The sequence below is a fragment of the Schistocerca cancellata genome, chromosome 8 (genome assembly GCF_023864275.1).
Source record: "Schistocerca cancellata isolate TAMUIC-IGC-003103 chromosome 8, iqSchCanc2.1, whole genome shotgun sequence".
Taxonomy (NCBI): domain Eukaryota; kingdom Metazoa; phylum Arthropoda; class Insecta; order Orthoptera; family Acrididae; genus Schistocerca; species Schistocerca cancellata.
This window is the reverse complement of record NC_064633.1, coordinates 141,088,163-141,113,142: the sequence shown is the minus strand read 5'-3', so window position 1 is coordinate 141,113,142 and position 24,980 is coordinate 141,088,163. Positions and strand designations below refer to the sequence as shown.

Genomic DNA, 24,980 nt, shown 5'->3' with positions numbered 1-24,980 from the left:
AAAGAAAGGATATTGCAGAGACGTGGCTTAGCCACAGCCTGGGGGACGTCTCCAGAAAGAGATTTTGCCCACGAAAGGCAAAGGAATTAATGGAAAATCTTTCAAAAGTGAAAGTTCACTGATACACAGCAAAAGTAAGGAAGAAATTAAGCTGTTCCTTACAGTACGAGTGCCACAAAACATATTGTTAACATAGCATGCTAGTGTAAGTAATAGATTATGTAAGAAATTTATGAACAAAACATGTTTGTATAGTATTGCAAATAATTTGCACTGACCTGACTGGAGCTAGCACTTGCCACTTTTAAAAGCTTCTTCACACCACCACCAAACAAAGTTGCCCAAGTTGTGCTACTAAACTTCTGCCCAGCAAGACGGTAAAGAATGAGGGCATCACACGTGGAGAGTGCATACACCATCAGGCTCATGTACGTTGCAACAAATGCTTCACAAAGCAACACATTTAATCGTGGAGTGTCTTCATCTTTTTCTCTTGCAAGCAGAGCTCGCAAATTGGTCACACCTAGTAAATACAAGTTTACCACATAAATACAAACATACTTTAGCTATAATCCCTGTAATAACAATTTCCTATCTAAATTAGGCCACTTTGAAGTATGGATTAAATCTGGAAGCAGGATTACTTTTGTGGATGAAACAATGAAAATTTGAATACTTTGATTTACTGTCTCTGTGTTGGATTCAGGTCCTTAGTATAGTTAATGCATTGTTTAAATGCATCACAATAGGCCAGTTTCTTCATTTTTAAAATTTACTGGAAATTAATTGTGAAGGAAGAACATAGTTTTTGATAAATGAAGTTTAAACACACACACACACACACACACACACACACACACACACACACACACACACACACACACACACACACACAAAAAGAGCAGTCTACACAACACACAGGACAATAGTGAAAAATAAAATATGCTACACAGGGTATGATGAAATAGCTCTGAAGTATTTTTCTTGCTCTTTATCCACTTATGATCATAATCATCATCTCTGAATTGAAGCTGGCACAGTACTGGTTGCGCAAACCTAGTTCACACTCAACATGTGAAGACAGATAGGAGCAATCTTAATTTGGAAATGTCTTTGTGATTGCTCTCACCAGCCACCAAGTCAAATGTCAACTTCGTTTGTGCAGACAGTACTCACAACATACTATCTTTGATCTCTGTGAACCCCTTCCATATCCCTTTGTCTCACAACGGGTAAGTACCTCTCATCCTGTGATCAGGGTGACCTGTCCCTCCTTTTTACCTTTCCCCAATTTATCCCTCTTTTTCTCCTTGAGGATGAAATATTAGTTTTGAAAGCCAGGATAGCGTATGTACTTTTGTATGCATCTACCAGCGGCACTAACATTTCTCTTGAAGATAAGTACTGGCCAGCATTTCTATCTCATAATTTTGTGGCATACGTATGAAGTATGTTAAAAATCAAAGCAGAACCTCTCAATGTCCAGGAATATGGGATAGAGAGCTGAAAATAGAGAGCATATTTACTACTGAATGCAGGAGGTTAGTGCGAAGGAAAACTGTGGACTTGGAATAACACTTACATTAACATAGGAAAAAAAGAAAGAAAGAAAGAAAGAATTGGATGGATGTGAATAAGCACGAATGTTGGAGCTTTGTGGATGCTAGGTGAGGGGGCATCATGTAAGAAAGTAAAATAAAGTGACAAAGAATAAAAATGTAATGGTCAATCAGTGAACTAGAAAAAAATTAGCAACATGAATAATAATAATAATTACAATAATAATGCCAATAAAGAAAAACGATGGCATTACAAATTCGGTATATGATGGAAGTATAATAGACATAAATGAAAGTTGAGGAGAGAGCAAGCAAATGGGCCATAAAATAACCTAAGAGTGTTAGCTGTGTAGCTGTGGATAGGTACCCCACTCCCCACAGTTTAGCAGACAAATCTCTTTCACATTGCTATTACAGTTAATATCATCTAAAAATATCTGTGTAATACCAGTTAAGTAGCTGATTTAGGCACTGGAAAAGGGTTGCAGTAACAGATGAGAATGCAGTGCAGATGACAAACCACAGAGTATATACAAGAAAATGTTTCACAGGTAGTTTGAGGGTTGCAACATGCCTGGTACTAAATTTATTAATTCATGATAAGAACATTGGTTTCATAACTGGTGACATTAGGATGGAAGTACAAGAAACAACATACTACACACCTGGCCATTTTGCAGGTTGTGTTGTAACTTGTAGAGGCTCATCACTGCTGTAGCGCCGACGTCGACTGTGTCCAGCAATCAGGTGACTACTAGTGTAGACTGAATTAAGACGTACCAACGATTCCAACCCTGAGCTCTGGTAGCTTTAAAACAGACAAGCACTAATAGGCACATGAAAGAAACCCTAAACAAGCACAGATTACAAGGTAAACTTGTTATATTTATGATTAAACGCTTTGCTCTAATAGCAGCTGTCACTTTACAAAGAACTCACATAACACAACTGCTAAATCTCTACAATAGAAAATTCAGAATAGAATAACGACAGCATTATGAAAAGAATAGATTGCTACTGACCATATAATGGAAATGTTGAGTTGTTGACAGGCCCAACGAAGAGACTGCTAAATCAGGGTGTATACATGGGCAAGCAAAAAAAAATTCTGTATGTTTCCCGGATTTCCCAGTTAAAAATACACTTTCTCCTGGGTGAAAACACACTTTTTCCGTGTTAAGTGACTGTATATTTTCCCAGCAAAACTTATCAGTCCTTTGAATGGTTATGGGTTTATACACGGGCATTGAATTTCCTGGGCGTTGAATTTCCCGGCACTTTAGAAAATGAAACTCAAGGAAAAAGACACGTTTTGGAGATATCTTTGATGTGCAGCAACATGTACGCTGCGTATTTTCGTATTACGAAAGTATACAATGGAATTCCACCAAACACCGTATGTTACTTTCCGAATCATTGAAATCGAGATTGCGATGCGTTTTTGTAAGCCAGTCATAGCTCATGTCACGTGATCTCGCCAGACAATAACGGCGGACATTCAGAGCATAGGACACATGATGTAGTCAGCCAACAGCAACGTCACTGTTAAGTAGTATGAGCACACAAACAGGGAAAGTTAATAGTTTAAATTATTACACATAGTGTTGCCACAAGAAAAGAAAAGCGTTCACATATAATATTGGTCTCTACGGTTAATAAGCTACAAGAGAAGCTAAGCTTTCACATATACTGTTGATCTTTTTTGGGTGTGTTACATTTTAACATATATCACAGAAATGTGCCAGTAAAATTTTTAATAATGACATAAATGTCTGATCTTCAGGGTTCGAAATTCTTCTAACAGACCACCATTCGCAATATTTTCCCGTGACCTGTTAGAAATAGGTTTGTTTCAGCAGTTGCCAAAGAATGCATATAACAGGCGACACCGTGCTTGTGCAGCTACCATGACGTAGGAAGCCCGTATGTATGTAGGCCTACTTGTAAAACATTGAAAGATCATACATTATGTCATAAAAGAAACGAGACATCGGAGGACAGGGGACTTATGACCTAAGATGTTGAGTCCCATAGTGCTCAGAGCCAGCCACATCGGAGGACACTACAAGAGCATGGGAATTTTGTGAACCATACTAAAGTGTGCACATTTAAAATGCATACTTAAAGTGCACATTCGTATATCCATATTCCCAGTGAAGTAGACCTCGACCTGATAGTAAGCTTTTCAGTGCGGTTTTCGGGATGTAAATTTTCTTGGAGCACCAGTACTGTATTATATCATGTTTGGTTCTTTATTATGGCATAATGCCACACGTGCTAGAAGATGAAAACGTGCACTTGAAATGCAGCGAACAGTTGAAACTAGCCAGTACTGTGGAATTAAACACTTCGTTTCAAATACATTGACTGCCTCTGCCGAAAAGGTTAATGAAAGTCAAATTTCTTTAGCAAACGGACAAAAATAACTTCATTGTTCTGCAAGGCGATTAATGCTTGACTGTTAGAAAGGTGGAAATAAAATCAAATCTGAAACTAATAACATTTTTTAATCACCTGTAATTATTTGAACGTATTGTAATTCACTTGATAGCGCCCGGTCACAGGTACCCGCTTTGTTTTCATTTGACGTGAGAGTAAACAAAGTAGAAACAGCAAAATCACTAAATGTAAACACGGGTCACGTGGAGACTACACACTATAACTCAGACTGCTCTGCGCATCAGCCTCGGATCCAAGATATTTGCTAACCGGGCCAATATTTAAAAAAAGATTGAATTTTCAAAAATATGTTCATCTTGTAGTGCACATCTTCCTGAAAAGTCTGAAACATAAAACATACGTGTTCGAGGAAATGTAAGACATGTTGTTTGATCTTAAATGTGCCAAAGTGCAGTGCCCCGCCCCTTCAGACAGCATACTTCTACCACACATCACTGTATTTCGCTCCGTGGAATTTAAACGTGTAACGGATGCCAGCACAGTGGAAATTGAAATGTCCTGTGGTGCCTCTCCTGCTCCCATTGGGCCAGTTTGACAGCCAGTCCCTCTTTCTTTTTTTAGAAAAAATTCGCAATTAATAGCGAATCGTATTATTTGTAATCGGGAGAACAAGAAATCTTCAGAAAATATGCACAAATGTCTGCTTGTGTCTTTTTTTTTTTTTTGTGGTTTTAGGGCGCACAACTTCAATGGTCATTAGCGCCCTGACTACTCTAAAAATGCACCGCGAGCCACAAGTTGACAACAACAACTAAAAGGAAAAACACAATAAAAGACAGACTGACAGGCATAGGATTAAAAAACTTCATCAAATGTCCTTAGCGAGGTGTGTCAAATTGATAAAACAAAGAACACGAGCAGCTGCTCGTGGGTCATCCGCTAAAATGTCATCGAAAGTATTAGGCAGGTTAAGATCGAGGCGCAGTTGGTTAAGATCGGGACAGGACATTAAAATGTGTCTAACCGTCAGCAAGTGCCCACATGGGCAGAACGGCGCCGACGCAGCCGTCAGCAGATGGCGATGGCTGAACCGGCAGTGTCCAATCCTTAACCTTGCTAAAACGACCTCCTCCCGCCGAGAAGGGCGTGAGGAGGACGTCCAAGCCACGGGAAGAGGTTTTAAGGCCCGAAGCTTGTTGTCGGTAAGTGCAGCCCAATCGGCATGCCACAGCGACACAACGCGCCGACAAATGACCCTGCTAAAATCAGACGAAGGGACACAACAAGAAGCTGTCCGAGGCTGGAGGACCGCAGCCTTGGCCGCGGCATCTGCAGCTTCGTTCCCAGGGATACCGACATGGCCAGGAACCCACATAAAGCTAACCGGCGGACCGACGTCCACCAGCCGCTGAAGAGAGCGTTGGATCCGGTGTACGAAAGGGTGAACCGGGTACGGATCACTGAGGCTCTGGATGGCGCTCAGGGAATCTGAGCAGATGACATAAGCAGAATGTCGGTGGCGGCAGATGTAAAGAACAGCCTGGTAGAGGGCAAAGAGCTCAGCTGTGAAGACCGAACAATGGTCATGGAGCCGGTATTGGAAACTTTGTGCCCCGACTATAAAGGAACACCCGACCCCGTCATTGGTCTTAGAGCCATCTGTATAAATGAAAGTCATGGTGATGAACTTCGAACGAAGTTCCAAAAAACGGGAGTGGTAGACCGAACTGGGGGTGACCTCTTTTGGGAGCGAGCTGAGGTCAAGGTGAACGCGGACCTGAGCCTGGAGCCAAGGTGGCGTGTGGCTCTCGCCCGCTCGAAAGGTTGCAGGGAGTGAAAAATTAAGGTGTTGAAGGAGGCGACGAAAGCGAACTCCAGGGGGTAGCAGGGCAGAGACATACAACCTATATTGACGGTCAAGAGAGTCGTCAAAAAAGGAACGATAAGACGGATGGTCGGGCATTGACAGTAGCCGGCAGGCATACCGACAAAGCAGTATATCGCGCCGGTAAGTGAGTGGCAATTCGCCAGCGTCAGCATGAAGACTCTCTACGGGACTGGTATAAAATGCTCCTATCGCAAGTCGTAAACCCCGATGTTGTATGGAGTTGAGGCGGCGTAAGATGGATGGCCGTGCAGAGGAGTATACGAAGCTCCCATAATCCAGCTTGGAGCGGACGATCGACCGATATAGACGAAGTAGGACGGTTCGATCCGCTCCCCACGACATACCACTGAGAACACGGAGAACATTTAAAGAACGGGTACAACGGGCGGCCAAATATGACACATGTGGAGACCAGCTAAGTTTCCTGTCAAAGGTAAGGCCTAAAAATTTGGTTGTCTCCACGATTGGGAGAGCAACGGGACCAAGTCGTAAGGACGGTGGGAGAAACTCTTTGTAGCGCCAGAAGTTAATACAGACCGTCTTCTCGGCAGAAAAACGGAAGCCATTGGCGACACTCCAGGAGTAAAGACGGTCAAGAGAACGCTGAAGACAGCGCTCCAGGACACGTGTACGCTGCGCGCTGCAATAGATGGTAAAATCGTCCACAAAAAGAGAGCCTGATACATCAGCAGGGAGGCAATCCATTATTGGATTGATCGCGATGGCGAACAGAGCGACGCTCAAAACTGAGCCCTGTGGCACCCCATTCTCCTGGCGAAAGGTGTCGGACAGGACAGAACCCACACGTACCCTGAACTGTCGATCCATTAAAAAGGAACGAATAAAAAGAGGGAGGCGACCGCGAAGGCCCCATGTATGCATGGTGCGGAGAATGCCCGCCCTCCAACAGGTGTCGTAAGCCTTCTCTAAATCAAAGAACACAGCCGCGGTCGGGCGCTTCCGCAAGAAGTTATTCATAATGAAGGTCGACAAGGTAACCAGATGGTCAACAGCAGAGCGGCGCCTACGAAATCCACATTGGACATTGGTAAGTAGGCGTCGAGACTCAAGCAGCCAAACCAATCGAGAGTTAACCATTCGCTCCATCACTTTACAGACACAGCTGGTAAGTGAGATAGGTCGATAACTGGAAGGCAAGTGCTTGTCCTTCCCCGGCTTAGGAATCGGGACAACAATAGACTCGCGCCAGCATGCGGGAACATGTCCCTCAATCCAGATGCGATTGTATGTACGAAGAAGAAAACCTTTACCCGCAGGAGAAAGGTTCTTCAGCATCTGAATATGAATAGAATCAGGCCCTGGAGCGGAGGACCGTGATCGGCCAAGTGCGGTTTCGAGTTCCCGCATGGTGAATGGGGCATTATAACTTTCACAATTCGAGGAGCAAAAGTCAGGTGGCCTAGCCTCCTCTGCCTGTTTGCGGGGGAGGAAGGCAGGGTGGTAATGAGCGGAGCTCGAAACCTCGGCGAAAAAGCGGCCGAAGGCATTGGAGACAGCCTCAGGGGCCACAAGGACTTCATTCGCGACCTTCAAGCCAGAAACTGGGGAGTGGACCTTAGTGCCAGATAGCCGGCGCAGGCTACCCCAGACAACAGAAGAAGGAGTAAAACTGTTGAAGGTGCTTGTGAAAGCAGCCCAGCTGGCTTTCTTGCTTTCGTTAATAATACGACGACACTGAGCACGTAATCGTTTATAATTAATACAATTCGCCACTGTAGGGTGGCGTTTAAAGGTGCGTAAAGCACGTCGACGAGCACGTAAAGCGTCTCTACATGCTGCGGTCCACCAGGGGACCGGTACGCGACGTGGAGAAGAAGTAGGGTGAGGGATGGAATATTCAGCAGCAGCGAGAATGACTTCCGTGAGGTGTGCGACCTGACGATCGCAGCTTGTGAAGGTTTGATCCTGAAAGGTCGCCCTGGAAGAAAAGAGCCCCCAGTCTGCCTTGGAGATGGTCCAACTAGAGGAGCACGGAGAGGGAGTATGCTGCAGGAGATGGATAACACACGGGAAATGGTCGCTCGAATATGTATCAGCAAGTGCATACCACTCAAACCGGCGTGCAAGTTGGGGAGTACATATAGAGAGGTCTAAATGGGAATAGGTATGAGATGTGTCCGAAAGAAAAGTAGGGGCGCCAGTATTAAGGCAGACAAGATTGAGCTGGTTGAAAAGGTCTGCTAACAAGGAGCCCCTCGGGCAGGAGGCTGGAGAACCCCAAAGGGGATGGTGGGCATTGAAGTCTCCAGTTAACAAAAACGGTGCAGGTAGCTGAGCAATAAGTTGCATCATGTCTGCCCTGGTAACGGCAGATGACGATGGAGTGTAAACGGTACAAAAGGAAAACGTAAAAGTGGGGAGAGTAATGCGGATGGCGACTGCCTGCAGGCCGGTGTGCAACGTGATGGGATCGTAGTAAATATCATCCCGGACCAGCAACATAACCCCTCCATGAGCTGGGATGCCTACCATAGGGGGTAGGTCAAAACGCACAGAGGTGTAGTGTGCCAAGGCAATGTGATCGCATGGGCGTAGCTTCGTTTCCTGCAGGGCTACGACGAGCGGACGGTGCAAGCGGAGCAGCAACTTCAAGTCCTCTCGGTTGGAGCGAATGCTGCGAATATTCCAGTGAATAAGTGCCATCGTAAGAAAAGGAAGATGAGAGAAGGGGTCACCTCGAAGGCCGCTTAGGGCCTGGCTTCGAGCGAGCACTGCCGCCGCTATCAGTAGGCGGACAGTCATCGTCCATTGGGTCTATAGGGTCATCGGCCATCTCGGGAGGATGGCCGGGAGGGGGAGCTTCCTCCGCCGGTGAACGGCCAGATGTACGGCTACCGGCGATGCGGCCAGGCGAAACGGATGACGGCCTGGGGCGGCAACCGCTGGGTGGCGCAGGAGAAGAGATGCGCCGTGGCGGAGAAGGAGAACTGTGCTTCCTATGCGCCTTTTTGGAAGGACGTTTGGTGGAAGTACCGGTCGAAGGCTGGGAGGTCGAGGGACGGAGGAAGTCTGCACGGGATGGTTCCTTCTTGAAGGACCGTGCATCTGACTTCGGGGTCTTCGACTTAGCAGAAGCTGAGGAAGTGGCTGGTGTCAGTGGTGTGATGGGAGGAAGAGGAGACGTCGACCGCGCGATCTTAGCACTGGCCGAACGGACGACCGTGGTGCTGAAGGTCAGATCGCATGTCTGGGTTGCGACCTCCCGGGTAGTCCGAGGAGAGGCGAGGACAGTACTATATTTCCCCGCTGGGAGCAGCGTGGGCTTCCTACTAGCCAATAGCTTGCGAGCAGCCGAGGTGGACACTTTCTCTTTGACACGAATTTCTTGGATGCAACGTTCGTCCTTATAGACAGGACAGTCGCGGGAGGATGCGGCATGGTCACCCCGACAGTTCACACAATGAGGAGACGGAGGTGGACAGTCACCCTCATGGGCATCCCTGCCACAAGTGACACATTTAGCCGCATTGGAACAAGACTGTCGAGTGTGATTGAAACGCTGACACTGGTAGCAGCGCGTAGGTGTCGGGACATAGGGGCAAACAGAAATAACCTCGTAGCCCGCCTTGATGCGCGATGGCAGCTTAACACTATCGAAGGTCAAGAAGAGTGTCCGGGTCGGTACAAGGTCGTTGTTGACCTTTTTCATGACCCGATGGACAGCCGTCACGCCCTGCTCAGCGAGGAAAGATTGAAGCTCCTCGTCAGTCAATCCGTCGAGGGAGCTAGTATACACTACACCACGAGACGAATTCAAAGTTCGGTGGGCCTCCACCCGGACAGGGAACGTGTACAGGAGGGTGGCCCGAAGCAGTTTTTGTGCCTGAAAGGCACTCTCAGTTTCGAGTAATAAGGTGCCGTTACGCAACCTGGTACAAGATTTGACAGATCCGGCTATGGCATCAACGCCCTTCTGAATAACAAAAGGGTTGACAGAGGAAAAATCCTTTCCGTCCTCAGTGCGAGAAACTACGAGGAACTGTGGGGCAGGCGGTAGTACTTTTGTCACTGTTGGCTGGTCACGTTTCCGTTTTTGGGTCAAAGTCGAAAGCGATGGAGTAGAATCCATTGCGGAGGAATCCCCCATGATTGCCAGCGTCTCCGATGGCGCGCTCCTTCCTTGTGGGGACCCTCTCAGAGGGCACTCCCGCCTTAGGTGAATGTTTACACCTCAGGTCACACCTCCCGAGAAACAGACGGAGGGACCAATCGGCATGGTCAGAAGGTATCAGCTCAGGCAATCACCCCTCCCCGGGCCTGGCCTTTACCAGGGGGTACGCGCGTGCCTTACATGTCTACCCAGGGCGGGGACTTACGCGTTACCCCGTCACCGGCTACGCGTGCGAACGCGTGGGTCGGCCTTCAGACACGCACAGGGAGGAAGGAAGAAGAGGAAAAAGAAGAGAGAGAGGGAGAAAGAGGACAGACTGTCTCAAACGCCGAGGCGGAGACCAGAGAAGGCAAGGAGAAGAAGGCAATGAGAAGGCAAGGAGAAAAAGGCAATGAGAAGGCAAGGAGAAAAAGGCAATGAGAAGGCAAGGAGAAAAAGGCAATGAGAAGGCAAGGAGAAAAAGGCAATGAGAAGGCAAGGAGAAAAAGGCAATGAGAAGGCAAGGAGAAGTCAAGGGAAAGAGTAAGGAAGACAGTGAGGTGGAGAAGAGCAAAGAAAGGGACCAACAAAAGGAAGGAAGAAAGAAACGAGAAGTGAAAAACAAAAAAGACCACGATTATAGGTCGTGAAACCGTCCGTCTCCGGACGCAGGCGCTAACTACCCCCGTGAGGGGGATGGACTCCTTTTAGTCGCCTCTTACGACAGGCAGGAATACCTCGGGCCTATTCTAATCCCCGGACCCGCAGGGGGGTGCTTGTGTCTGTGTATATGCGGATGGATATGTGTGTGCGAGTGTATACCTGTCCTTTTTTCCCCCTAAGGTAAGTCTTTCCACTCCCGGGATTGGAATGACTCCTTACCCTCTCCCTTAAAACCCACATCCTTTCGTCTTTCCCTCTCCTTCCCTCTTTCCTGACGAAGCAACCGTTTGTTGTGAAAGCTTGAATTTTGTGTGTATGTTTGTGTTTGTTTGTGTGTCTATCAACCTGCCAGCGCTTTTGTTTGGTGAGTCTCATCATCTTTGTTTTTAGATATATTTTTCCCATGTGGAATGTTTCTCTCTATTATATTCATATGAATAACCGATAGACCAACGGGCACTGGATGCTAAGTGCTTTGTGAAACAAGCTTTTTTCCCCCTCAAGAATATGAATTTGGTGGCCCCCTTTTCCCGGTAGCATCTAGCTGCTTGCTGTGACTGCTTGCACAGCCAACTGCCACATTCCTTGTAGCTAGAAGTGGGAGAATCTACTGCTCAAATGAGACTCAACTGCGCAAGCGCATGAGCCTGCTCGTAACTGCTAAAACGAATCTAATGTAAGCAGTCATGACTTCATGCTCATCAGAGGCAATTTGTTGTTATGTGTGTGTCGTTGTTGTATAAGGCAAATTTCCTTTGAAATTTAAGTTATTTTCATTTTTTTCTCTAGTTTTATGTTTTGTTGAAGTGTTATTCTGTAGTAGCAGGATACAGTAATATCCTTGTTAGAATATCGGTTCTTACCAGTCAAAATTACAAAAATTTAACAGAAAACTAAAACACTGAAAAATTCCCAGAATCCTAAAAAATTCCGGGATTTTTCCTGGATCTCTTGGTTGTCCTGGGTCGTATACACCCTGTAAATAAGTAAGCTTTCAGCCAAAAACCCTTCCTCTGATTAGAAATGATATGCGCTACTAACACTAACACATATTGGGACCGTCTAAAATTTAAAATGGATATGTTACCTACATAAATTTGAAGAAATTTTTCTTTTATTTGCACATGTGTAAAGTAATTTCAAATCCATATTACTTGAGTTGCCGCACACACACACACACACACACACACACACACACACACACACAATGTGTTCACACAAATGTGTGTGTGTGTGTGTGTGTGTGTGGGGGGGGGGGGGGTTTCAAAATTAGAACACTTGTGGGCTAAAAGCTTACTTGTTTACCAGTCTTTTCTTGTGTCTGTCTGCAAACTCAACATTTCCTATATGGTGAGTAGCAATCTATCCTCTTCATATTATTGTCAAATCTCTACAACACACAGTCACAGAAGACATGTTATTCACTCATCAAGGTCCATCATTGACTCATCAGTCTCACGAAAAGTGCTTGCATGACATTTTTTAAACTGATATACATTTTATTAATAATATTATAAGTAAGAATATTTCATGGCCACAATGGAAACTAAGCCATAGCACAGAACTTATTCATGGGCAAAAATTTATATTCTAATACTACATGTACATATAACAATTGATAGAAATAAAAACAACACAAATGTAGCTCTCAAATCAAACAGATGAAAGATATCATTTACTTCTTACTGAGAATGTAGCATTTGCAAATGAAGATGGTACTAACACATATTGGGACCGTCTAAAATTTAAAATGGATATGTTACCTACATAAATTTGAAGAAATTTTTCTTTTATTTGCGCAAGTGTAAAGTAATTTCAAATCCATATTACTTCAGTTGCCGTAAGTACCAAAATTTCTTTTAGCTAGGTTTCCTGTTGTCAAAACATGTCAATTTAATCTTATCATTCACAGATTTATGGTCAACTCCATGACTAAACAATGCAATTTTAGTTGTTTTTATTTAATATTGAACTCAATATTCTTTTCTGTTTGCTGAACATTTGAGCTTATTTCTAAATGTTCGGCATGCAGCCATACTTTACATAACAAATTAAGTTAATAACCTACGAGTCAAATTGTTCCATGTAATTACAACACATTGAGCAAGTCACCCACGGATCACATACTGTCTAACTACAGTTGACTGCATGACTATTCACATTTAGAAGATCTGTGCAACAGTTCATGCTGGTAACAATCCAACTGGTATAAATATTCGTCTTATCAAATAATAAGTTTCTTGTACAACAAACCTGTCGAGATGTTGCTTCACGATGAATGTGTCAGAGTCACAAAGTGACTGATATATACACGCTGACAATGCGATAGCCAGATCACGCAACACAAATACTTCACGGAAGTTTGTGTGGGAGGGAGTAGGTGGCCTGCGGATCTCGATTATTGTCTGAAGAATATCATGTGCTAGGGCCTGTTAGGAGCAAAGTAAATTAAATAAATGTAATTATTAAGGTCAAGAACATGTAAGTTAGACACTCAAACACAAATTTATAGGTTAATTTAGGTACTTCCAAATTTCAAACAGGTACTGTAGTACTATCCTTAGTTGTAAATAATTGGCTGCAATGGAGCAATTCTGGGTGGTGGTGGTGGGTGGGTGGGTAGGGGGTGCAGAAGGGGGGGTATTGCATGGAGAGGAGACATTACAGGTCTGTTGGATGAACAAAAATCCTTGATCTTCTTCATGGAGTGGTAAAGAAAAGTAAACATGTTTCAGATAAGTTACGCTAAAACTATTTCTATTGGACAGAACTGTTAATGATACACGAGATGGACAAAATGCTACTTAACTGCTCACGTTTTAAGGAGAATAAAAATGAGTACAAGGATGGACTTGAAACACAGGAGAACAAAGGAAATACAATACTTAACAATGAAACTGTGCCTGCTTTTCTGCTGCAGCACTGCTTGAGCACAGAGATATATTATTTGATGTGTCAATTCAGGGCTAGGAAGCTGAAAGCCTAAGAAAATATAGGCAATATTTGGAACTCCTTGAAAATGCTGATCATGCAACACACTGTTATTCTGAAGCGTTAGATTTTTCGTTCAGTTTTCCTCATTGCCACCACCATCACAAGACATTTGATTCACAAGTTATATCTACACTCTGAATACATACACTATGTGAACAAAAGTATCCACACACTCCCCGAAACACACATTTTTCATATTACATGCATTGTGCTGCCATCTACTGCCAGGTACTCCATATCACCGACCTCAGTAGTCATTAAACATCACGAGACAGCAGAATGGGGCGCTCCGCAGAACTCACCGACTTCAAACATGGTCAGGTGATTGGGTGTCACTTGTGTCATACATCTGTACACACGATTTCCACACTTCTAAACATCCCTAGGTCCACTGTTTCCAATGTGATAGTGAAGTGGAAACGTGAAGGGACACGTACAGCACAAAAGCTTACAGGCCGACCTCGTCTGCTGACTGACAGACTGCTGACAGTTGAAGATGGTCATACCGTGTAATAGGCACAGACCATCACACAGGAATTCCAAATTGCATCAGGATCCACTGCAAGTGCTGTGACAGTTAGACGGGACGTGAGAAAACTCTGAGTTCATGGTCGAACAGCTGCTCGTAAACCACACATCACACCAGTAACTGACAACAACATCTCACTTGGTGTAAGGAACATAAACACTAGATGATTGAACCGTGAAAAAACGTTGTGTGGAGTGATGAATCACGGTACACAATGTGGCAATCCGATGGCAGGATGTGGGTATGGTGAATGCCCGGTGAACGTCATCTGCCAGTGTGTGTAGAGCCGAACAGTAAAATTCAGAGGTGGTGGTGTTATGGTGTGGTCGGGTTTTTCATGAAGGGGGCTTGTACCCCTTGTTGTTTTGCATGGCACTATCACAGCACAGGCCTACATTGATGCTTTAAGCACCTTTTTGCTTCCCACTGTTGAAGAGCAGTTCAGAGATAGAAATTGCATCTTTCAACATGCTCGAGCACCTGTTCATAAAGCACGGCCTGTGGCAGAGTGGTTACACGACAATAACACCCCTGTAATAGACAGGCTTGCACAGACTCCTGACCTGAATCCTATAAAACACCTTTGGGTTTTTTTGGAATGCCTACTTCGTGCCAGGCCTCACCGACCGACATCAATATCTCTCCTCACTGGAGCACTCTGTGAAGAATGGACTGCCATTCCCCAAGAAACCTTCCAGCACTTAATTGAACATATGTCTGCAAGAGTGTCATCAAGGTTGAGGGTGGGCCAATGCCATATTGAATTCCAGCTTTACCGATGGAGGGCACCATGAACTTGTAAGTAATTTTCAGCCAAGTGTCCGGATACTTTTGATCACACAGTATATTTTATTTCCCTGAAATACCTGTCCCACTGCTATACCTGACAATTGCATCCACATATGCAAAACATTACCAATCAAAATTCACTCTCAATATTTGAATGACATTACAAACATAAAATTCTTTATATTATTTGGTTGGTGTTAGAAAGTTATCATGGATTCTCATCAATTCTATCTACTGTACAGAGAAAGTGATTTATGAATTTTCACGGTCAGCTTAATGTTTTACTGTTGGACAAGTACATATGTAATAAAATGAAAATGTACTTACTAAATGGTGTAAATATACTGAATAAAGAACCATAAGTTTTGCTTAAGTATTTTTCAGAGGAGGTAAACCACGAAGTTCACAAGCAATTGCTTAAAAATTCACTTCTTAATTAAATTCAGATGAATGACAAGAAGCTTATTTAAATATCATCACGGCCAGTTTCTTGAATTTCCTTTAAAAATTTTAGGAGGCAAATCTTTAATGACATCTCTCTGAGTAATAATGTTACATAAAGCAAAAGCTCTTCTCACTTTGAAATCAGAGTCATTTTACTAACTTTTTTGCAATGTTCAGTCACAATGAACTTTAATTCAACATGCCACTCCTCGTGTGATAAGAGACATTCGTTATGCACCTGCCAAAAAGTTTTCATTTTCTGCACCAACAGGAAAATAAATATGTTATCACCTTTCAGCCGTCTGTTCGCTTACCTGCAACAGCCGAACAGGGTCGCCGACGACAGTCTTGTTAGACGCAACACTAGCAGATAAAAGAGGGAGTGTTGTTGGAAATGGAAGTGGTGACAACAACGTCTGCTGACTCTTGTCCTGCTGAAGCTCCTGCAGCAGCAGAACAAGCTCCATTCGCACTGATGCCAGTCCACCACCACTGGCACCATGCAGGCTACAGTAACTCTGTAGTGTTCGCAAGAGTGTTTCATTGGCTGCAATGAAAATTATGGATTAATTTATTAAGCAATACATGTATCTTTTTGTATCGAAGCATTTAAAATTTAAGAGAAATGTTGTTATGTATCTTAATGATTAATAATGTCTTAGTATCTAAGGCAGAGACAGGAACAAAGACTTCAAATTAACTACTCTGAAAGAAACACTTATATCCCATGCAGCAAGCAAAGCAATTTTTTAAAGTGAAAACTGTGTATGAGAAGGGAAAGTCACGACACACTATTTTTATGAACTGTCTTCTGATTTTATACAGCCAAGAATTTGTCATAAAACCTATTAAAACATATACATGATTATGTAAATTCATGGATGGTTACAAAATAGTAATTTCTTACTCGTTATTTACTTCCACCACTAACTGCAAAGACAAAAGGATGAAAGTAAGATGGTATTAGCACTTATCTTTTCATTCTTCAGCAAAAAGATGAAATCACAAAAAGACACTGATAAATATGTGCACACGGTAAAACTTCCTCTCAACCTACAGAAGAATTTTAAGTTATGCAGTTTCACATCTACATTTAATGAAACACCATCCTGTCAATCATCATTTTCAATCTTATACTAAAATAATTGCATTTCTATTATTCACATTGCTAACTAACAATTTCCCATGTGAATTAAATCAAAAGGAGAACTCTCTTGAAAAAAGTAAAAAATTTGGAGACGTTTACTTATAGTCTTCTGCTTTCTACCCTTACCGAACATATCTCTTTTTTCTCTGACAATGGACTTGACAGTTCCAAAAGCTAAGATTTTTTTACTTGAAAGTAAGTACTGGCTTGTCATTGTCTCCTGATAAATTTATTATATTCTGTGTGAATGGTTCTCCCGCACTGAAATTCACCTTCCAGTAACAGCAGCTTTACGAAATGCAAGAGAGATAAAGCAACTTTCAAACATAGCTCAGAGTAATTCAATGTAATCACTGACATGCTACCAATATTAACAGGATTTTACAAAATTACACAGCTTTATAGCCTATCCAAAGACTATACAACAACAATCGCAGTTTACGTTCTTCAAATCAATACAGAATTAGGGCAATTACTAATTAGGCAGAGGAAGGAGTACAGGACAGCCAATGGGATTAAGAAAACCTAGATATTTAGCTACAAGTGAATTTTGCGTTTCTGTATCATAAAGATTTTAGCAACAGGGATTGCAACTTGACTGTGAAATCTGTGCGTTGTCCCTTTATGACAATGGGGAAATGCTGAATAGACAGGAATTTCTTCTTCTGGGCAACAGAAGGCAGTGGTGGCAAGGGAAAAATAGTTGAACACCTGGTTGCATACTACTCGTACAAAAAATTTTGTGTACTACACCTGAGAAAAGCTGCTGGTTGCATGATAGTAAGATTCTTCTCTTCTCCATACAATGATGTGCACAACGTAAAGATGAAAGTAATTTTTGCATGATGTGTCACTACCAAGTAACACCGCCCATGAAACTTGGACCTTACACAGAAGGAGCTGCAGCAGTACAGTACAGTACAGTACAGTACAGTACAGACAGTAACTGGAAGAAATACGCCATGGAATAAACAGAAATGACAGTTTTATTTAAAGACTATAATTACACTTAAGTTGCTGTAATTTATGACTTTCCCCTGGACATTACAAGGGTGGAATATGATCCTGAATAGAGTGTGTGATCACCACAGATGGCAATGCGTGCTCTGCAATGTGCTCCCACACTAACCACTTCGTTCGTAAGCAGTTCTTGTGTTGGAGCATTCCATTACTCCACCAGTGTGGTTGACAACTGCTGGGTGTTCATTGGTGTCTGCAGACCTGCTGCAATATGTCTACCTGATGCATCCCACACATGCTTGATGGAATTTAAGTTGGAGGAATTGGTAGGCCACTCAATTCACTGAATATCCTCTCTTCCCAAGAGCTCTTCTATTTGCGCAGTTTAATGCGGTCACGCATTGTCATCCAGCGAAAACGAAGTCAGGGTTAAATGCACACCTGAAAAGAGCACATGCTGAAGGAGTATAGTGTCAGAATAACATTGATCTGTGAGTGTGCTGTGTTTAAAGATCTGGAGGTCAGTACACCCAAGCAATTTTATGCCTCCCCACACCATAACAGCTGGACTACCAAAATGATCATGTTTGACAATGTTCCTGGTTCCATTCCAGACTGTTATAGATCCAGAAACATTGTCGAGCATGATTGTTTTGATGGTCCAGCTGTTATGATGTGAGGAGGCATAATATTGTTTGGGTGTCTGACCTCCAAATCTTTGTACACTCACAGATCAATGCTATTGTGACACTGTATTCATTCCCCATGTGTGTTTTTTTCACAGGTACATTTGGCACTGACTTCATTGTAATGGATTACAGTGCATGATCAAATTGAACAGTATAGGTGAAGGGAACTTCTGGAATGAGAAGGCTTTTGGTGAAGTGATGGCCTACCCATTCACCCAACTTAAATCCTGTTTAATAGATGTGGGATACACTGGGGAGACATATTGCAGCACTTCTACATGCATCAATGATCATCCAGCAGTTGTCAACTGTGCTGGTGGAGCAATGGCAAGGCCTACAACAAGAACTCCTGAGCCATCTTGTGGCCAGCATGGGAGCAAGTTGCAGAGAGCACACTGCTGTCTGTGGTGATCACATACACTATTAAGAACCACGTCCCACCTTGCACGATTTCTAGAGGACCGTCATGAACCGTGGTGACTACAGTGTAATTATTGTCTTTGAATAAAAAGTGTCATTTCTGTTCATCTCATTGCACATTTCCTTCAAAAACCTTCTGTATTATACAGTAGCATTTCTTTTTATGTAAGGTCCAACATTCACTGGGCTACATTACTTGGCAGTGACATGTCTTGTGAAAGTTACTTTCATTCTTAAGTTTTGCACACCAGTTTATGTGGCTTATCTGTAACGCTGTGAGGTATCCTGATGATGATGACGATGATGATATTGATTATGATTTTGGTTTGTGGGGTTCAACAGTGTGATTATTAGCACCCATACAAATTCTCAATCTTTTCACTGTCCAGTCTTGACATTTTCCTGAATGGTGATGAAATGATGATGACAACACAAACACCCAGGCCCTGGGCAGAAAAAATCTCCTACATGCCTGGGAATTGGACATGGGATCCCATGGTCCAGAGGCAACAATGCTAACCACTAGAATATGAGCGGCAGACTGCAAGGCATACTTTCTTTGGACATTCAAACAATGGAAAATCCAGGATGGAATGTAATAATATTATGAAAAGGAAAGTTGTTACTTACCATACAGTGGAGATGCTGAGTCGCAGATAGGCACAACAGAATATCACAACTAAAGCTTCCAGCCAGTAAAGCCTTCATCAACAATAGAACACACACACACACACACACACACACACACACACACACAAAAGTTTGAACACGTGTGTGTGTGTGTGTGTGTGTGTGTGTGTGTGTTTGCGCGCATGTGCATGCGCTTGCTTTGTCTAATTCTGAAGAAGGCCTTTTGGCCGAAGAGTTACTTGTTTAACAATCCGGTGTATTATGAGTAGTAATCCATTCTTTTCATAATATGGTCAAAAGAAATAATGAGATTTATTCTGCACTCCCTACTTTTCCAAGTAATTTTCTTCCTGTTCTATGGCCTTTCTCTAGTCCCAAGTGCACGTATAAGCTGTGAGTACTACTTTTTGTTCTGGTCATGAAGCCATTTCTTCACTGTGTCAATTCTCTCTTTATCATCTTCAAAATGTCTTCCACGAATGGCATTCTTTACTGGTCCTAACAAGTGGAAGTCTGATGGAACTAGGTCAGGACTCTAGGGCAAATTGGTTAGCACTGTCTAACTCTGTTTAGTGATATGTTCGAAGGTTCTCAAACTTTTATAAGGCCGAGCATTGTCATGTTGAATCAAACAATCACCTGGCTTGTTACAAGGCTTAAGTTGCTGGAAGCACTTTTTGACTTTTGTTAGTGTGTTCCCATATGGACAGAGAATAAACCACTTCAGTTGTAAATAGTTTTATAGGTTCAATTATGACCAGTTTAGGACGATTATAAGCCGATGTTCAGGTGAACAAGACTCCAGTAATAAAATGGAAAAACTATAAGAGACCATATACCACTTAACACGTTTGTTACAATAATAGTGGGAATTCTCTGCCCAGCTGGGAATCTGAAGTTGATAAGGTCAGGTTAGTCAGAATGAAACATGAGTGTCATAACAGATAATCAACAAAATTATGTAAAGAAGTGATGATCAAGCTGACATCTGCAAGTAAAGTTGAGATATGGTATGATGCTGTGGTACAAGCCAACTGTGCACAGAAACTGGAACCATTGTATAGCAAGGGAAAGTAAAGCCATCTAGTGGCAAATAGCTACAGAGCTGACTATGCCGATTGTTAACAAATGGTAGATACAAATACGTAACTGAATAAACAATGGTTAGATGTACACTGTCAAAATACAATTAACAAAAAATAATAATAATGTGAAAATTATGTGCACATTAAATATAGTGATAATTGAGTATCCACCAGGAGAAATAGTACCAGCTGGACTCTCTTTAAATTTTGATAAAACACAGTATATACAGTTCCGTACAGTAAATGGCACAACTCCAGTAATAAATATAGACTTTGAACAGAAGTCTGTAGCTAAGGTAGAATATTCAAAATTTTTAGGTGTGTCCATCGATGAGAGGTTAAACTGGAAGCAACACATTGATGGTCTGCTGAAACGTCTGAGTTCAGCTACGTATGCTATTAGGGTTATTGCAAATTTTGGTGATAAGAATCTCAGTAAATTAGCTTACTATGCCTACTTTCATTCACTGCTTCGTATGGCATCATATTCTGGGGTAATTCATCATTGAGTATAAAAGTATTCATTGCTCAAAAACGTGTAATCAGAATAATTGCTGGTGCCCACCCACGGTCATCCTGCAGACATCTATTTAAGGATCTAGGGATCCTCACAGTATATATATTCACTTATGAAATTTCTTGTTAATAATCCAACCCAGTTCAAAAGTAATAGCAGTGTGCATAGCTCTAACACCAGGAGAAAGGATGATCTTCACTATGCAGGGTTAAATCTGACTTTGGCACAGAAAGGGGTAAATTATGCTGCCACGAAAGTCTTTGGTCACCTACCAAACAGCATCAAAAGCCTGACAGATAGCCAACCAACATTTAAAAATAAATTAAAAGAATTTCTAGATGACAACTTCTTCTACTCATTGGCTGAATTTTTAGATATAAATTAAGGGAGGGAAAAAACCAACTTATACCTTAGTGTCGTGCAATATTTTATGTAATGTAATATCTTGTACAGACATCTTTTATTAACCTGACACGTTCCACATCATTACGAAGTGTCGTATTCATGATCTATGGAACAAGTATCAATCTAATCTAATCTAATCTGACAATTAAAGGAATGTGCCGCTGTCTTGTGCCCGCAACCTGGTGGCCAGTGTGTGGCTGCCACACGCCTCATGGTATATGTTCCCTTACATTATTCGTTGATTTTCTCTTAGTTTTTTTCCTCTGACTGGTCACGACATTACGTAATTTTGTTGATTATCTGTTGTGACACCTGTGTTTCATCCTGACTAAGCTGAACATATCAACTTCATAATTACAGTTGGTCAGTGAATTCCCACTATTAACAACAAACAAGCGTTGAACAGTATATAATCTCTTATTATAGTTTCTCCATTTTCCTACTACAGTCTTGTTCAGCTGAAGATGGGCTTATAACCGCATGAAACCGATCGAACTGAACCAATAAAACTATTTACAACTGAGGTGGTTTATTACATGATTCTACGATACTCAGCTGCATATATCCTGTTAAACAAATGTTATGTTCCCATATTGTTCAAAATTAATGGTGCTGCCTCTCAACATTAACAAGTTGCATCTTGACATGTGAGACAGATGCAGATGGCCTCTCTGAACAATCCACATACTTTCACAACAAGCAACAACAATGATCATAATAAATTCGAGAAGACTTCAATGGCAGGCCATCAAAGAACAATAACTGGTTCAACAATATTCACGGAGAAGCCATTAGGCAGGAGACGAAGGGGAGACCCAGAATAAAATGGATACATGAAATTGAACTATGTACAACACAATGGTCATAAATAATTGGCAGGAAGTAGCACAAGATGGAAGCATTTGGAGGCAATATTGACATGGGAGCTTCAAGTCCCACAGAAGACAAGAGAAGAAGAAGAAGAAGAAGAAGAAAACAATGAGGCAATTTTCAAAAGAAATTATTTAATTCTTTTAAAAAGGAAAAACTTCTTTTAATTTTTAAATTCTCAAATGTTCACGATCCTCTGCTCTGAAAACCATACAATATCAATTTTGAGTATTGAAAATTGAAAGTTTGTACACAATTTATGAGCTACCTTATTAAATTTATGTCACGTTTTTGTTGATTGTGGTATTCTTCAGTCCAAACACTGGTTTGATGAAGCTTTCCTAAGGTATTCGGTGCAAGTGTCTTCATGTTCATGTCACTACTGGAACGTATATCCTGTTGACCTACTAATGCTTCTCAAACCTTGGTCTCCTTTCAGAATTTTCACCCAACACAATTCCCTCACAACTAAACTAATTAGTCCTTGATGCTTCAGCATGCATCATATCGAACAAGCACTTCTTTTACACAAAGTGTGTTATGAATCTCGTTTCTCCCTCATTCACTTTGACGCCTCTCCTTTAGTCATCCAGTCTACCCATCTAATCTTCAGTATTCTTCTGTAGCAAAACACCTCAAAAGCTTCCAGTCCCATCTTGTCTGTAGTGTTTACTGTTCAGGTTTCATTTCCATACAAAGCTATGTTCCACATAAATACCTTCAGAAAAGACTGCCAAACAATAAACTTATATTAGATGCTAATGAACTCATTTCTTCAGAAACCCTTTTCTTGGAACTGCTGTCTGCATTTTATAGCTCCTCTATGCCAACCATTACATGTTATTTTACTGCCCAGATAGCAAAATTTATCTACAACCTTTAATCTCTCATTCAGTAATCCAATTCCCCATCGTCACTTGATTTAATTCCACTGCATTTAATTATCCTTCTTTCATTCCTGTTGATGTTCATCTTACTTTTTCAAGACACTATCCACTGTTTTCAATTGATCTTCCAACTCCTTTGCTGTCTGTTATAGAACTAGAACATCGGCAAACAAAGTTTTTATTTTTTCTTCCTTTCCAAATTTCTGTTTGGTTTTCTTTACTTCTTGCTCAATATTTATACTGGATAAAATTAGGGACATGCTAAAACATTCCTGATTCAACTAATGCTTCCCTTTCAGGCCATTCAATGGTTATAATTGCAGTCTGGTATCTGACCCCTGCTACCTTCAGAATTTCAAAGACTATAGTCCGTTCAACATTGTCAAAAATTGTCTCTAAATTTACAAATGCTATAAACATAAGTTTGACTTCTTCAATCTATCTTCTAGGATAAGATGAATTGTTTCTTATGTTCCCGCACATTTCTGTAACTCAAACTAATTTTCTTTGAGGATGACTTCTGCCAGTCTTCCCATTAAACTGTCAATAATTCATGTTACAGTTTTACAGTGATGACTCGAAATTTGATGGTTCAGTGACGTCCATCCCTGTCAGGACTTGATTTCACTGGACATGAAATGATTACATTCTTCTCGAAATCTGGTGGTACTGATAGTAGCTTACACAAATTCCTATTTCCTTAGACCTACTACATTACTCTTATTTGATATTCTGTTGTTGCCCATCTACTGACATAAGCAAGCGTGTTCTGTCTCCACTCTGATTCACTGATTTCCACTGTTTCAGACCTCAATCTACACATTTTCCTTTTCAAATTCCTTAAATCACCTATCCAATTAAGGGAGCTAACATTCTACACTCCTACCTATGTATTTCTTCTGATGATAATATCCTCCTGAGTAGCTGTGGCCGAAGATCTGAATGGAGGACTATTTTACCTGCAAAATATTTTAACCAACAGGATGCCATCACTGCTAAACCAAACAGTAGAGCTGCAGGTCCTCTGGAAAAGAAATGGCTGTAATCCCCTCCCCTGATTTAAATGGCTGTAATCCCCTCCCCTGATTTCAGCTTTTCACAGTACCAAGACAGCAAGGCCAAGCTGGCTAATGTTACAAATCCAGATCAGCCAATCAATTTTATGATGTTCCTAGCCAGGAACAAAAGTTCATTTTGACACTCAATTATTTCACTTCTGGACATTAAACTCATAAACTGATCTGCAGTCAGTGACTGGAATGGCACCTTTCACGTGAGCCTCTTTATGTATTGCATTCAGCACTTTTTTCTGTTTCTTTCAATTTCACAGCTACTTTTACATACGTAGAGATCTGCACAGCAGATGTAATTCAAAGACAAAGGATAGCAAAAGGGTTTTTTCTAAAATAACAATTTACTTGCTATGCAGAAGTGCACTAACCTTACTAACAGAAATCTCTTGTCAGAAAGGGAAATACAATCTAGCTGCATGCCACAAACATTTGGTTTGCACCAAAGTAGGAGGTTTCATCCTGCATAAATAAAAATTTGCAGACTGATACTTTCTTACAGGCCTTCTTTTACTTTTGATGCCCCCCCTCCCCCCACATATGACGTCTATTAAAGAACAATGAAATAATTAAAATTTATTTATAACATACAATTCATGTGTTTTACACAATCACAGTCATTTTACATCTTGTCATTGCAAAGCAATTTACTGTTGTAATTCATTGTCAGAAGTTTTGACACGTAAATAAATTCCTCATGTACAAGAGGCTAAATCACTTACTTGATCTAACATGTGGAATGGTAAGCAACAGAGTATTTTGTCAGCTAAATGGTAACTTAAGCTTGTCAGAAACAAGTAACTCAAATGTACAAGACAATACCACAGTGCTGTCTACTTTTCATAAAGCAAGTGGAAGTCAAAAAGTAAAGAAAATAGCACTTATAGTGACTTTTTGTCAGATAATATTAGTAACAACACTAG

At 41.7% G+C, this 24,980-nt stretch overlaps 1 protein-coding gene across 1 annotated transcript in view; it reads right to left on the bottom strand.

The window, feature by feature from the left end:
* The window catches only part of LOC126094455 (dmX-like protein 2), a 355,200-nt gene that overhangs the window by 119,696 nt on the left and 210,524 nt on the right, over positions 1–24,980 (bottom strand). Inside the window, exons 43-46 of the mRNA XM_049908834.1 lie at positions 15,692–15,924; positions 12,875–13,050; positions 2,225–2,367; positions 279–523 (exon numbers count right to left, since the gene is read on the bottom strand). Coding sequence (XP_049764791.1) covers positions 279–523; positions 2,225–2,367; positions 12,875–13,050; positions 15,692–15,924 — 797 coding nt within the window. The remainder of the gene's footprint in view (positions 1–278; positions 524–2,224; positions 2,368–12,874; positions 13,051–15,691; positions 15,925–24,980) is intronic.